The sequence below is a fragment of the Halichoerus grypus genome, chromosome 3 (assembly GCF_964656455.1).
Source record: "Halichoerus grypus chromosome 3, mHalGry1.hap1.1, whole genome shotgun sequence".
NCBI lineage: Eukaryota > Metazoa > Chordata > Mammalia > Carnivora > Phocidae > Halichoerus > Halichoerus grypus.
This window is the reverse complement of record NC_135714.1, coordinates 62,603,977-62,620,492: the sequence shown is the minus strand read 5'-3', so window position 1 is coordinate 62,620,492 and position 16,516 is coordinate 62,603,977. Positions and strand designations below refer to the sequence as shown.

Below are 16,516 nucleotides of genomic sequence, written 5' to 3'. Positions count from 1 at the left end.
GCATATACCTACCATACGATCCAGCCATTCTATTCCTAAGTATTTACACAAGAAAATAGAAAGCATATGTCCATGTAAAGGCTTGTATATATATGTTCATAGCAGCTTTATTTCTCACAGCCATAAACTGGAAACAACCCAAATGTCCACCAACTGATGAGCTGATAAACAAAGTGCAGCATAGCTGTACCTTGGAATACAATTCATCAGTAACAGCAACAAACTACTGTTACACACAACAGGAGTGCAGGCAAATAATCATGCTCAGTGAAAGAAGTCAGAGACGAATGCATACTGTATGATGCCATTGACATGAGTTTCTAGAAAATCTGTAGTGACAGGAAGCAGATCAGTGGATCCTGGAGAAAGGGGTGGGCTCGCGTGGGGTAGGAGGGAGGGATTACCAAGGGGCATGAGGAAACCTTTGGAGGAAATGGATATATTCACTATGTTAGCTGTGATGGTTTCATGGGTGTATACATATGTCAGAATTTATTAAACTGTATGTACCTTAAGTATGCACAGTTTATCTTATTGTCAAAGATACGGCAATTTTAAAACAACTCAATGGGCTCTTAGCACTGCCCGATCAGCTGCTATCGGCGACCCTCTAGCACACCCACTTTCCCACTCTCTGAGATGACTGCCTCACTCCCTCCTCTCTTCTCAAGCCTCAGTGTTCCTTACTTCCGGTTAATGTTTAGCTTCTCGTTTTACGGAGAAAACAGATTTAATCAGATTCTACTTTGTCATCCCTGTCCTCGCAATCTACCAATTCTCCCCTCGCCTATATCCATACACTCTGCATGCCTTCCTCTTTCACTGGATGAAGGCTCTGGGCTTCTAGTGAAGGCTGGCCCTTCCCCTCTTGTCCTGGATCTATCCCCACCCGACTCAAAGGCTTGGCTCAGCTGACTTCCCCTTGTTCTACTGCAACATGAAATTTCACCTAATAGACCACTAGTATACAAACACCCTGAAATATTTTCCACTCTAAAACACAAATAAGACCTCTTCTGACTTTGTATCTGTTTCTAGCTACTGTCCCTTTCCTCTGACATCCTTTATAATAAAACACCTTAGGCATAGTTTATCCCTGTTGTCTCTACTTTCTCTCCTCTGTCTCTCGTGGGCTGATCAGGCTTTAACCCCTCAGTCCACCGAGCCTGCCCTTTGTCAAGATCATCAACCACTTCTCAATCGCCAAATCCGACGGCCCATTCTCAGTTTCTTAATTTGACTGTCACATTCCAAATTGTCTTCTCTTCATGATAATGTCAGATTCTGTCCTCAACATCCTCTCTTAAAAATGTTTTCTCGGGGTGCCTGGGTGCCTCAGTCGTTAGGTGTCTGCCTTCGGCTCAGGTCATGGTCCCAGGGTCCTGGGATCGAGCCCCACATCGGGCTCCCTGCTCAGTGGGAAGCCTGCTTCTCCCTCTCTCACCCCCCCCCGCTTGTGTTCCCTCTCTCGCTGTGTCTCTGTCCGTCAAATAAATAAATAAAATCTTTAAAAAAAAAAGTTTTCTCTTCACTTTGCCCAGCTCCTAGAAAGATGGTGCTAGAGCAGAGGTTACCTTTAATCCTCTGCTATGATCTCCATGCTAGACCAGAGCCAAGCACACGATAAGAGCTGAATTAACACTGGTTGAATGAATGAACATATGGCACACTGTGGACAGTCTCAGGTCTGAGGTGGGTACAGGCCACGTTGATTCTTGTTATTCGTGGTAAGTATGTTCTAGAGTTGCAGCGAATGCTGAGTCAGTGAATACTGAATCACCGCTCCTAGGGCAAATACAGGGTAGAGCTCCTGCAGCCTCTGGTCACAACATATTCACTAACTGACCAATACCTAGCCCCGTTTTATGCATGTTTCTGTTTAAAACACCTTATTTAATATGTTGTTAATTTGTTAACGTAGAACTCGTGGCAACAGCACTTAAAACCTATGCCCAAGAAAGTCTATGTGACCTAAGGCACGTCACAGCCTTCTTGTACTTAGGAGTATTAGGTAGCTCCTCAGCACTATGCTTGGGAGCTGTTACAAATGGTGAAATCACCAATAGAAAAGCACAAAAATTTGAAAACCACGGCACTACACAGACCATGAAAAGGATACTTGTTTATAGTTATGAAACCTGAAAGAAGAAGGTAGAGCGTTGCCTTGCTTGACCTGAGCCGGGAATGTGTGTGTCAGGTGACTCAACATTTTGCCACTCTGCACGTCTGCGAATGACCATGAAGGCATCACGAGAACGGATTTTGCCATTACAAATACATCTTAGCGAGGAGGTGAATTTACACATCGTGAGGATCTGCCGTACTTCCCTACCTTTCTGGGGCATGTGCAGTGCAGGCCAAAGGCTTCTCTCCTGGATCAACCCACGGCTGTGTGGGCTGCACGGTGCATGGGATCAGGTAGATGGTGTACTCCCCCGAGTAGTCCTTCCTGGAAACATGCAGAGCACGCTGTGGTTAGAGGGGCCGTTGTATAGACTATTTACTCACCCAGGAACACACTGACTTCATGAAACACCTCTCGGAGGGTATTTGTGCTCAGCATCTACAGACTTCACAGGTCTGCAAACACAATCTCAGAAATCCCTCACTGGTTGTTTTAACTGTCAGGGCATTATCCAGAGGTGTTAAATAGAGCTACTTGCCTTTATCCTATACTGGTCCTTTTCATGAGAAAGGCACATTGTTTATAAAAACCTAAAAGGCTCAAATGAAGACAAAACAGAACTGGCCACTTCCTTTAGATTTCCATGAAACTTGTTTGACAATTTCTGTTTAGGGTTTCTTGTTGATGGACACCCTGCTCAACACATTCTCGACCGTGAAAGATTCTTATTAAGATGTGGACACGTCAGCGGCTGCTGACCACTGGTGGCAAATGCCTCAGGGTTAAAGGACACCCCACTCAGAGAGCGCCTGCACCCCCATTTCCTTAGCATTTGGTTTCCGGGCTCCTCTTCCAAACTCTAGGGCTCAGCCCATCACAGAGCTGAAGGACAATCTCTCTTCTCATAGGAGACTAAGCGTTGAGAATTTCCCTCCTTGTGGTGGATCACAGAATTCTGTCGGTTAGGACACCAAGAGCAGGGAGCCTTTGTACCCTCACCTACTTCATTTCCCACACTTGTCATGGAGTAGCAGCCCCAGCCCTGGCAGGCTGCCTGGAAGACAGCCAGACAGCCAGAGACTTCAGGAAGGTTCTTCAAGAGTCTTGGGAGGCTGCCATCAACTGAATGAAGAGTGCAAGGTTATGAATCTTAATTATAACTGTTGTGAGCAATCTGTGACAGTTCTCACATTTGCTGTGTTTGTTTTTTGACCATTTCTTTTGTATTTATCTAGTTATTCATAAAGTGATAGCAAAGATTTGGTTAGATAAATAAACAAAACTTATATGACACATCCTGGGGTCATTTTAATGGAATGGCACAAGCTGGAAACTGAGATGGTCTAAACCTGGTTTGCCTTTGCCTTTTCCACAATTGTATGATTTTTGACAAACAATGCAAACTTTCAGGGCTGAGTTTCTAAGCCCCTTCCTGTCTGACAGTCTGTATGTCTGTTATTTTCCTCCATGAGCCCTCTCTTCCTCCAAACCCTGGGCCAGCAGGAGGTGAGACGTTATACATCATATTTGAATTACATGAAAATTGGCATGCATAATGTGAATAGTAACTCATAATTAATAGAAACATTTAGACAGGCAGAACTGTCCATGCCGGAACCCTTGCTTTCAAATGGGCTGGATCATGCCGCTCCCCTGCTCAAACCCTGCTGTGGCTCTTGGGTTAATGTCAAGGTCCAAGCACTGTGCGGGCCCCACCCCATCCCCCTACTTCTTTGGCCTTACCGCCCATCCTCCTCCTCCTTGCTCACTCCACTCCAGTCACACCAGCCTCCTTACTGTTCCCCAGGATGCGAGACACGCTACCAATTCAGAAACCCTGCCAGCGAACTCCCTCACCTCCTTCCAGTATTTGCTCAGATGTACCTTCTTGTTGAGGCCTACTTTGCACATCCTAATTGAAATCACAATGTCCCCCCACTCCTGATTCTCCTTACAGACTGCTCTAAATCCTTTATTTTTCGGGGCATCTGGGTGGCTCAGGTCATAATCCCGGGCTCCTCGGATGGAGCCCTGCACTGGGCTCCCTGCTCAGTGGGGAGCCTGCTTCTCCCTCTGCCTGCTCCTCCCCGTGCTTATGCTCTCTCTCTCTTTTGTCAAATAAATAAAATCTTAAAAAAAATAAATCCTTTATTTTTCCATGGCACTCCCCACTTTCTGACATGTTCTGCTATACTTGTTTATTATGGCCACCTTTTTGTGTCTTCTTACTTTACTGTAAATGCTGTGTGGATCTTTATTTTGTTCACGGATGTATCCAAGTGCCCAGAACCTTCCCTAACACACAGTAAATGCTCACTAAATATTTGCTGAACAAATGAATGCAGGACAAAGTACATGGCTTCCCAAGCCCACAGTCCTACTTTTCTCATCCCTAAATATGATTTAGGCCCATTTCCTCACTATCCCTGCAAATATGCCATCCCTAGATGCAGGTTTTTAATTCTATAGGTCTCCCCCTCTCCTTTCTGAGAACTAGACCTTTCTCATATTGCAACATGGAGCACGAGCTGCCCCACCTCCTCCAGGAAGCCTTGTGCAGCTCCCCAGCCCTCCCTGAACAGCCATGGTCTCTGCATTCGGTGCCTCTCACAGCGCACATAGCACAGCATGCTGGATGTTGTTCTACACGTTGCCATATATTTTTTCTTATCCCCTTACCTCAAACGTAAGCTCCTAAAGGATGTTTATTCAGGACCTACCATGTGCTAAAACCTGCATGCAGCTCTGGGGATTCAAGATCAATCAGGCATGGCTTTACCCTGGGGAGCTCACAAGCTAGTGGAAAATGGGACTCTACTTAGAGAATGTAATATAACGAGCTGTGTTCCAGTAGAAGCTGGAACAAGGTGGGAAGAGGAAGAGGGGCCTCTAGCACTGTATGGGGAGTCAGGGAAGGTATCGCAGAGGGGTTGGTATTTGAGTATTTGAGCTGGGGCTCAGGGGAGTTCAAGGTCTGCAAGAGGGAAAGAGCAGAAAGGGCAGAGGGAATTGCAAAGGCATGGAGGTACAGATGGGCTGGTGGGTTCAGGGGTTGGTGAGCTATTTAATGTGGTTCAGAAGGTTGGGTCTGAGATGAGGCTAGAGAGGAGGGTATGCGCTTTGAATAAAGAATTTGGACTTCATCCAGTAGGCAGTGGGGAATCAGTAGAGGATTTAAAGAAGACAGTTTCCGTGTCTACAAATTAGGACATAGTATGCGTATAATCTCATGAGCTTCTAGGAAGCATAGCCTTTGAAGATTATTACATATTGATTTCAAAGGAATCATTATTAAAAAAAAACCTGATATAAAACCAAAAATTCACAATTAAAGAAATCTTTTTGAAAATGATCCTTAAGACAACCTGCTACTTCTTAACTATAAAGCTGGGACAAGAATTTCATGCTAAATACCAATCTTAATTTCATGATCTATAAAATGAGGATAATAGTATTTATGATGGACTCCTGGTTGCCTCATTATCCTTTTTATGATAATAGTTTTAATTGTGTTTCTCCTATTCCTCCCCTTCACAAATGAGATATTTTACATATTTAACCAATTCCTATTCTACCTCTATTTTGGGTGTGGGAGAGAAATAAATCATATTATTTATTTTATAGAAGATTGGACCATAAGGGGTGACATCTGGATATGATAAACAGAGATCCTGGATTTTGAACTGGTTGTAGTGATTGGATTGAAATTTTTTTATTATACTAGGATTTTTAAAAATGATTTTATTTAATTATTTATTTTAGAGAGAGAGAGAGCATGAGTGGGGTGGGGGGGCAGAGGGAGGAGGAGAGAATCTCAAGCAGACTCCATGCTGAGCGTGGAGCCTGACTCAGGGCTTAACCTCATGACCCTGAGATCATGACCTGAGCTGAAACCAAGGATGCTTAACCAACTGAGCCACCCAGGTGCCCCACTAAGGCTTTAATTAGACATATTTCCCAGGTAGATGTGTCACGTGACTAAATTCTAGCCAATAGGATGCGAATAGAAGTGATACGCAGCCTTCTCAGTCTTATCCTTATAATAAGGGTAACTACTTCCTCGTTTACACAGCACAAGCTGATCTGACTTACTTTGTTTCTTTCTCTATTTGTCAAGGGTTATTTCTACCCCCCCCTTAACAACGGAAATCCAACTTTTGCAAAAAAAAAAAAAAGCCACATTTCCCAAGCCTCTGAAAGAGACTGAGACCATTTCAGATCTCCCCCAAACACCCCATTCTGTATTCACCTGTTATAAGAGCTTGTGGCTCTCCAGAGTTGATATGGAGAATCAAAAGTCTGAGCACTCCAGAGTAGCTGCAGGTCAAATTCAATTCCTCCTAAGTGGTCTGGAGTCAGTATGAATGATTTCACATCAGGGAGGGTGTGGTGCTCCATCACAAACTGTCCTATTTCAAGGGGAAACACACACACTTAGTTGTGAGTTTTATCATCCTTGAGATGAATCCCCTACTAAAGCCTTAGTACCGAATTAATATTCTTCTACCAAACAACTAAGGTTATACCTACCCTCTCACACCTTAGAATGTATTCCACCCTGGCTGGACAGCATGGCATCTCACCCCAATCTATCAGCATACTCATGATGGTCATTATGGTCATATATATTTATAAACAACATGAATGTTCCTTGTGAAAAGGGTGCGGGCATATTCATAATAATAGGGGCCCTTATGTGACAATGAATGTCAAATACACTTAGTTTTGAATTCCAAAAAACATGTTTCTTAGAGGCAGAAAGGTCTTGGTAGCTTATAAACAGAAATATCAGTTTCAGATAAAAAAAAATTACATTTAAAGCCACTCAAGTCCTCAGTGGAAGGAGACAACTGTAAACATCATTGAAAAGGTAAAGGTTACTCAGCAGGACACTTCTACTCTTTAAAAATGCAGTCATATAGTGTCATGAATAAATAAAAGTAGAGAGACTTCTAGACCGAGAGACTAATGTAACAGCCAGAATGTAATATGTAAATATTGATTGGATCCACGTTCCTTTTACATAAACAGATATAAAATAAATATAAAACAATATAAAAACAAATGGAAAAGACATCTGTAGGACAATAGAGGACAACAGAATATGAATAGGAACTAGATATTATTGGATCAATCTTAAATATCTTGGATGTAGTGACACCACTGTGATGTGTAAGAGAATGTCTTTGTTCTCAGGAGATGTCTAGGGAAGTATTTAGGGTAACTTGACATGAATTCTGCAACTTGTTTTCAAATGTGGTACCAAAAAATGGGTATGCATGTGTGTATGGATGCATACATATATAGCAAAATGTTAACAATTGTTTTTCACTGTTCTATTCTTTTGCCTTTTGTCTATGTTTGTAATGTTTTTGTTTTTTTTTTAAGATTTTATTTATTTGAGAGAGAGAGAGAGAGTGAGAAAGCAGGCACAGGTGGGAGGAGTAGAGGGAGAGGGGTTAGCAGACTCTCTGCTGAGCAGGGAGCCCGACGTGGGGCTCAATCCCAGGACCCTGGGATCATGACCTGAGCTGAAGGCAGACGCTTAACCGAATGAGCCACCCAGGCGCCCCTGTAATGTTTCTTAATAAGAAAAACTGGAGGAAAAACTGCACTGATATTACCTCTGAATTTGGCATGGGTCTTGAATTCAATGACAAGACGGCCATCCTCTCGAATGTAGATTCTTATTATCTGAAGCCTTGCAGAGAGCACGCTGTCTGTCTGGATTCCTGGGCAGGCGATCATACACAAAACATCCAAGTTAGGGAATGAGATCTCCCAGAGAGTAAACTACATGTGAGTTGTCCCAGTGATACCTCTAAGTAGAGCTGCACAGTAATTTGAATGTAAGTTAAGAAAAATTTGCATATTCATATGAACATAGAATCTATTTAGACACATTTGCCAATTCATTCTACTTGGTTTTGTTTTTTCTCCTTGGCATAGTTTCTTCATACCTGAAAATGCCACTGAGCCCAGAGTCAGGGCCCTAGCCCATAGCTCAAAAAAAACTGGTCTTACTTAAACTTCTTACTATCAACTTTACACCAGGATGTGATTATAGTGCATCTGCTTCAGACTCTACTTGCTTTTCCTCACGAGGACTGCTTTCATGACTCAACAGAACCATAAGCAATGTCCTGGTGGCTACATTTAATATTCAAACCAATGGATGATTCAAGATTAGCTTGTAGAAGGCCAGCCATATATGGCATGACAGGAATAAACCATGGCTTTTGTAGGGGTAATTACAATCATGATGCCCAGTGAGTTCCGTATGACCCAAAACTAAAGGGTAACCAAAGGAGGGGAAAAAACAACGTTTTAAAAAGAACCCCAAAGCTCAAGAAATTATCTGACCAGAGTGTGAAAACTTCCTGAAGTTATTTTCCTATGAGAAATATAAAACAAATGATTTGAGTTCAAAGCCCTCAACAGAAGAAAAGACTGTATTTTCCATTACTAGAGATGAAGCCCTATCTAATGAACATTCCTGTAGCTGTTTAGTAGCTCAGATCAAGTAAATCCCCTCCAGGGAGGCCAAGAGGGAGAACAAGAGCAGCAGAAGGGGGAGATGAGTTTGGGGCATCATAAGGTAGCAGTGGGAAAAGGTGGCTTGGGGAAGACAGGAGGAAGTTGTGAGCTCCCAGCTGAGGGGCTGCCACCAATATATAGATCTGTGGTTCCTGAAAAGAACCATGTCCATATATGCTGATGCTGGAAGGCCTCCAGGGATGAAAAGCTCAATCCAGATAGCCAGACCCAGAGTAGAGGATAGCGAGTGACAGATGGGTTCCTATACTGCCCACTAGGGGTTCAGAGGTATCCTTCTGGAGTATGATCATGTTCATTCGCTCCTAGTTAAAAATGGTGTGATTCATGGCGTTTAAGGAGCAAAAGGGTCTTCGAGTCAGGTGCCTGGAAAAGGAAAGATATTATCAACAGCAACCTGGTTCGCTTTATTCATTTGGCCTAGAGGGGCAGCCCTCCTTTTGACTGTATATAGGACAATGGGATGAAGACTGGAGCTCCTGTTAAAAGTCACTACTTATTACTTTGTTTTCATCTTGCTTGAACATAAGGTAGGGAGAGTTAAGATGTCATTGGGTATACCTGTTCTCCAGAGAACAGTGTCATAGAAGAAGGAAAACTCCATTTCGGTGTGGTGCTCCAAAGAGGCCCAGCCCCTGGGGGCTGTCACGTAGATGTAGGACACATAGAGAGGCACGTGGACGGTCAGGAACGACTGAGCAGAGTCTCTCACCTGCCAAGCAAATGGTGTGCACACAGAGGGTTATTTCTTCCCTGGGATGAAAAGGCATATTTGTCAGAGAGAGAGAGAGAGACAGAGCACAAGCAGGGGGAGCGGCAGGCAGAGGGAGAAGCAGACTCCCCGCTGAGCAAGGAGCCCGATGTGGGGCTGGATCCCAGGACCCTGGGATCATGACCTGAGAGGAAGGCAGGTCCTCTTAACTGACTGAGCCACCCAGGCGTCCCTCATTCAATAATTATTAACCAAATGCCCACGACTGTGCTAGGTGCCTAGGCACCAGACTGAGCTTCCTCCTCAGCAGTGGGAAGAACCAAACTCACTGCCCTTATGGAAACTACAGTCTAGTAAGGTGATGCATACATTTAAAAAATAAAGAAAGGGGTGGTAAGTGTCCAAGATACTTCTTTTATAGGGTGATCTGGGAAGGCTTCTCTGAGGAGGTGACACTTGAACAAAAACACTTCTGAAGACTGAGAAGGAGCTTTGCCTCCAATCGCTGGAAGACTTGGCCAAGATTTTAAAGTAACACAGTTATTCCCAAAGGATTAATACATAGTCCCTCGCTGACCACATTTTCCAGTGACCTGTAGGAGAGTCTGAATCAACTCTAATTGGAAAGATGCCCAAGTCTGGGTCCTTGGGATGAATGTGTGGCTGACTTGGATGTTTTAGTGAATAGTCACATCTCTTGCAACAGGAACTGAGGTCATGGGATTTGGATATCATATCTAGGAAACTTAGCAACACAGTTCAGAGCGGCATATGCTTGTATAATTTCCCATCTCATACAATGCCTCACTGAAATAATTTTGAAAAGGCAGCACATCACACTTACAAGGGAATATTTCTTCTAAGGGGATTCCTGTTACCGCTATTAATTAATGGCTCAAAAATTTTTATTCTACTATGCAATGAACAAAAACTGGATAGAAAGATAAAATATATGCAGAAGTTTTCATGGGGAAGGTAACTGTTTATATGTATATATGAATGCGGGACTTGATTTATTCATTTTGTATTTTCCTCTGTAAATATATTCTTTCTTTTATAACAAAAAAGCGTGAAAAAATTTTGTCATTGGTAAAATACTATGATACACTATACTATGGAACTCATATTTTTCTTTTGTTTTAAAACACAATGTAAAGTGTTTCCATGGGTAATTTAGGAAAAGAGCCAAATGTTTCATCAACATTTGGGACATCAACATTTTATTTTTCTACAATATTTTTTCATATTCAATGGTGTCAGGGATTCAAGGTTTGATTCCAAGTTTTTCAAAAATTCTGCTAATTCCATATTCATTAAAAAATATCTTTTGAAATGCCTTATTCTGTTTTCTTCAGAAAATTTCCAGATTTTATCTGGACCTCACACCGTATTCTGCCCCTTTAATATACAGGCTTTGTTAAAAACACATGGTCTAATCTCAAAATTGTTGATATTAGAACTCAATAATTCTTCAGTTGATCGGAAAAATTAATTTTCCTTCCTCTGTTTCTGTTTTCTATCCTTTATCCCTCATGATATTACTTACTAATCCTTAAAAAAAAAAAACCCAAACCTTGACAAATATTTGCCACACACCTACACTGTGCCAAGTACCTTGCCATGTCGAGACGACTGGTTACAATTTCAGATGAGATTCAGAGAAGTTATGATAGGGAAAGATATGAACTAGGGCTTGACTGTAAGTTCTAAATCCTTTCTACCATATACCAGCTGTTTCAACCATTTTTAAAGAAACAGACTGCAATGAAGTACTTCTGTGTATCTATTCTGTGTTGGTTTAAGAAGTGGGGCATATATAATGAGAAATCTTAGTCTTTGAGATTTTTAGGCATATTCTGAACAAAAATACCCAAAAATGTAATTAGAGTAAAAGCATGGCGAACACAGAATACTAATTTTTGAGAGGCCAGAGGAGGAACCAATCACTTAGTTTTGCATTTTCGGGAGTGAATGTAGGTCACTCAACTGCAGAAACAGAAAGCAAACCTAAGAATGCCTTAATTTTCCATCGGTAGAGGGCAGTAGTGCCCATGAAATGAGAGCGAACCAAAATGAGAGGCATTACAAGGAAAGAAAACAAATGTTAATCAAAGACACGTTCCCAAAATAATTACTCTAAGTGCCTCCAGAAGTCCCTCTTTCAGTGTGGTTAAACCTGATTTGAAATGAAGAACAAACGTCATTTTTAGTTCATTGAGATAATCGCTCATAATTGGGTAGAATCTGCTTTAGATCTAATTTTCCCACGAGGATGCATTAGCCTAGTGCCTTTGATATAACTGCCCTCCTATGACGATGGCTTCTTACTAAAATGTTTGTTTGTCACTAATGTTTAATAACTATTAAGAAAGTGTCGGGGTGCCTGGATGGCTCAGTCGCTTAAGCGTCTCCCTTGGGCTCAGATCATGATCTCAGGGCCCGGGGATCGAGCCCCATGTTGGGCTCCCTGCTCAGCGGGGAGTCTGCTTCTCCCTCTCTCTTTGCCACTACCCCTCACTTGTGCTCGATCTCTCTCTCAAATAAATAAAATTTAAAAAGTGTCCATTTCTGCAAGGGTTGTCAGTTTGGCACAGGTTTGGACTAGGTATGAAACCAAGGTGTTTTAAACAATTCCTCCCTCCATAACGCTTAAAAAGAGAGTGCTCTACTTATCTTGTGAAAGGGTGCACCTCATTTTGACTTATTTCCCCAAGCACGGAAGAGAATACATCTACTTTGTAATAACCTCACCATCAAATGTAAATCCTTTTGGCTTTCCAAAATACACCTAGAGGGAAAAAACATATATATCTAGAGAAGTAAATATTAGATTTTTATATAAACGGCTGTGCCAGACAGTAATTTTTTTCCACATTAATTTTAACATTTTCCAATTAATTGATTTAGCAGACTTTAGAGGGCTCTCTCTAGCCACCATGCTGCTAAGGGACTTCTAAAGAAGACTCCCTTGGCTATCTGTTTTGGGGGCCGCTGGATGCAACATGCTAACAGAAGTGCTTTCAGGAACAAACAAGGTTTCATAGGGCACTCAGGTGCATGCGGCCTTCAGATAAGCCCCTGGAGCACCCACCTGGAAGTCAGCAGTGACAGACCCACCGCAGACATCAATTAACTCGGTCATGTCGTAATAGGCATCAAAGGTCCAGACACAGCTCTTCAGGTTCAGGTGTTTGTAGAGCTGGATGGTCTTGGGCTCCCGGACGCTGGGGTCAAATTGGAAGGGGCGGTCGTAACCAGGACCCAGGGCCGTGCTGTCGTAGACCCTGTCGTCCAGGAACCCTGCCTCTGTGCGGGAGGGAGGAACAAGCAAGAGTGACTCAGTCTGTGGACATGCCCCTGGGGAGAAGGGATGTGTCCTTGTGAACCTGAGATAGCCTACCGTCCATCTGAGACTCTATTAGGAGCGCAACCCAGGGCTCCCCAAATTGCCACAGGGTAAACAGAGTGACTGAGGTCACAGACTTCTCTAAGAGGCCGCAGGAATCCCAGATGAAAAGGTGAGCAAATGATACTGTAAGCGGAGTCAGAGCTCAGTGGCCCCATATGTCTTGGAAAAGAAAACATACTGAAGCTTTGCAATCAACCCTTGAAGACATAGATTTACTATATGGATAATTTGTTGATGAATTGTTATTTTTTTAAGACTGATTTTTTAAAAATAGCTTTTATGTAAAGCCAACAAACAAACATCTGACTTCCTCCTCCCCTCCTATGGTTTCTGAGCTCTTGGAAAAAAAAATCTTAATTTTGTGTTAATGAGTAAATAGCTCACTAATGATGCTTGACTAAACCTCCCCTGCTACGGGCAAAAATTATTGGATCAAATGCTGCCAAGCAACTGAACTGTTCTAAATTAAGGAAGACCTTAATGCAGCAGAGAGCTAAATACAGATACAATTTTAGAATATCAGGATTAAAATTCTTTATAGTACTAAAAGCAACTATAGTATTCTGAAAGAGTTGATGCATTTCTTAGAATGACACCAGCACCCGGTCCTCTGCCCCCAAAAGGACTCGGATCTCAGTTAACATGTGTTGAATTTAATTGTGTTTAAGTAGGAAGAGGTACAAACTTTCAGCCTATAACCAGAGTATGTTTCTTTCAGCGGCTGCAGATGTTGACCAGTTAAACTTTCATGTGTAGCTCGGTGACTTGCAAATAATTTACACTCAGCTACTCTCTACTGTATAAAGACCATCACTACCTAAAGTGATGCTTAATGAATATGAAAGAGCATATGAATGCTTTTCTATCTTCCCAAACACCGGTAAATGATTCATCAGTTGTCAAGGGAGGAAACAGGCATTTAATGTGCACTTGCTAAGGTAAATGGAAATGGACAGGATTCTTTGTAGAGTAAAATGTCTGCTATGGTTAACACAGGGACGCGCCTTCTCGGCTGTCAGCAACTTCAGGCCGGTCTCCACAGCACGTTGGCTCCTTGGGCTGCCCTTGCCGGGGCCTTGGCCCCCAGTGACTGCGTGAGGTGCGACAGAAAGGCCCATCAGTTGGGGCCAGAAGTAGGATGAGTTGGGCGGATGGGCTCTCTCCAGAGCTCCCTGAAGAGTCAGTGGAGGCTTTTGTGGGTCAGTGCCAGATTGTAGTCTGACTTTCCCCTCTGCCCAATTCTGCTTTTTCTCCTTCCCTTTGATGGATGCTGATCCCCAATAAACATCTTGCACCCCACACTCCATCTCAGCTCCTGCTCCCAAAGAACCTGTCCTACAACACGCGACATCTGCACTTTAGCTTTCGAAAGAGGCTGCAATAAGGGGATTTTAGGGCACAGACCCAAAAGTGCTCACTGTGGGGGAGGGAAAGAACCAACAGTTACCATGGCAGGTGCTTTAAAAATGTCAACAAATTAAATCCTCACCCTGATGGGTATCAATTGTTATCCTCACGTCATAGATAAGAAAACAGTGGTTTGGGGAAGTCCAGCTATCTCTGTTCCGTTGTATAGAGAGTGGAATAGGGATTTGAACCTGAGTCAGTTTGACTCCAAAGTCCTTGTTTTTCCCTATTCACTTCACTGTCTAAGCTACCTATGTCTGTTGCCTGCTAGGAAGGAACTCCGCTCATCACGCAGATTTTGAGGACGGGAGACATTAAGCAAAGTTCACTTCACTGTGTCCCTCAGGGCCACGGCGCTGGGCTGGAACGGGAAAGCCAGCACAGAAGTCGTCCCTCACCTGAGATGCCTCTCAGGTCTTGGGTGGTGATGAGATTGGAGCAGACGTGCTGGTGCCTGTAGATGGATTCGGACAGCAGAAAATGCAGGTTGTGCAGCGGCATGGTGGAGATGAGGGGTAGCATTCCGTCCTGGTGTGGGATCTGCACGGAAATGTGGATTCTGAGGCAAAAATGGGCAGAGAGAGTGTTTAGGTGCACGCTAGAAACAGCTAACACGGTACATTTCTTCCTCGTGACTTACTCTGCCTTCCCCAGGGAATCTACCATTTTTTGTCCTGAAGCTTCCCAAAGGGTATGATGTACGCGTGGGGTTGTCCCCCACCCCTCCTGCCAAGAGATCCCCCAGCTCAGAACTGATAGCCATCAAGAATCACAATTTTTTTCCTTCTGTACAAGAAAAGATAACATCACAACCACAAATTAAAGCTTTCTTTTGCTTTAAATGGAAGCTTTGTTTCCTTGTGAGCAACAGCGGAGTGACTGATAGAGGTGCCGTCCCCTTCTCTGTCACAGGGAGTGTGTGGGAAGGTTGGGTAGGGCCGACACTCACATTTTTTAAAGTATTTGTGCCAAATGACATCAGTGAGCTCTTTAAACTCTAAGGTCAGTATTCCTACCCAGGACAATATCTTAGAAATAATCATATCCCCCTACTCCTACTGTCTTCTCCTAACTGAAAGAGCTTTCTCCCACCTCTCCCCCCTCAAGTTCCGAGCAATGCGGGCAGCCCTCCCCGGCCCCCATTTGCAGTGTGCTCTCCCGTCATCTACATTGCTCAGAGCTTAGGTGCCTTTGCACCAGGACATCTGTAACTTATTCTTATTGGCTGCTATTTCTTATATGCGTTTAGACTCTGTTTATCTTGCCTCCCCACAATGAGGACAAGGATCATTGCCTTCACTTTTTTTGTTTCTCCAGAGCATGTGGTATAAAATTCTAAATAAAATATGAGCTTAATAAATATTGGTTAAGACAGCGATACAAAAGAACTGTACTTATGGGCTGCACTATTTTCATTGTATAAGTTCAAATTTTCAGCATGTTGATTGAGGGTGCCTTTGAGTTTTTACAGCTTGTCTCTTGGAACAAAAGCCCAAGAGACATTATTTATTTATTTATTTATTTATTTTATCTTTCTTTTTTATTATGTTATGTTAATCACCATACATTACATCATTAGTTTTGATGTAGTGTTCCATGATTCATTGTTTGCGTATAACACCCAGTGCTCCATGCAGAACGTGCCCTCTTTAATACCCATCACCAGGCTAACCCATCCTCCCACCCCCCTCCCCTCTAGAACCCTCAGTTTGTTTCTCAGAGTCCATAGTCTCTCATGGTTCGTCTCCCCCTCCAATTCCCCCCCTTCATTCTTCCCCTCCTGCTATCTTTTTTTTTTTTTTTTAACATATAATGTATTATTTGTTTCAGAGGTACAGGTCTGTGATTCATCAGTCTTACACAATTCACAGTGCTCACCATAGCACATACCCTCCCCAATGTCTATCACCCAGCCACCATCCCTCTCACCCCCCACCACTCCACCAAGAGACATTTTTAAGAGGATTCAGAACCTTGGAATAGGAACAGGATGCCTCTTTTGCTAAGAAGGGCTCAGTAGTGCCCTGGGCACTTCAGCTACTGCTTTCTGACAAAAGTAAATCTTATTCTTTTAGAAAAAAGAAAGAATTTGCATATTCTTGGCTCCATATTTAAATCTGTTTTTTTTTTTCCTCCATGGAAATAAATCCCTTTCTCTGAACTCAGTTGCTCATAAAGACACACGTACAATTACTACAAGGTTTAATGAATATGTATAATACACATGAATTCTTTTTTGCTAGGCAAATATGAAAGTATCTATCTTCCATCAAAATCATGAGAGCACAGGAAAAAATAAAAGCACACC

The 16,516-nt window shown here is 42.8% G+C and overlaps 1 protein-coding gene across 3 annotated transcripts in view; it reads right to left on the bottom strand.

The window, feature by feature from the left end:
* FRAS1 (Fraser extracellular matrix complex subunit 1) overlaps window positions 1-16,516 on the bottom strand; it is a 404,600-nt gene that overhangs the window by 14,188 nt on the left and 373,896 nt on the right. For all 3 annotated transcript variants that reach the window (XM_036104730.2, XM_078068823.1, XM_078068824.1), the window contains 6 exons: window positions 14,607-14,767; window positions 12,484-12,698; window positions 9,242-9,392; window positions 7,750-7,857; window positions 6,375-6,534; window positions 2,333-2,449 (listed from right to left, as the gene is read on the bottom strand). In XM_036104730.2, coding sequence (XP_035960623.2) covers window positions 2,333-2,449; window positions 6,375-6,534; window positions 7,750-7,857; window positions 9,242-9,392; window positions 12,484-12,698; window positions 14,607-14,767 — 912 coding nt within the window. The remainder of the gene's footprint in view (window positions 1-2,332; window positions 2,450-6,374; window positions 6,535-7,749; window positions 7,858-9,241; window positions 9,393-12,483; window positions 12,699-14,606; window positions 14,768-16,516) is intronic.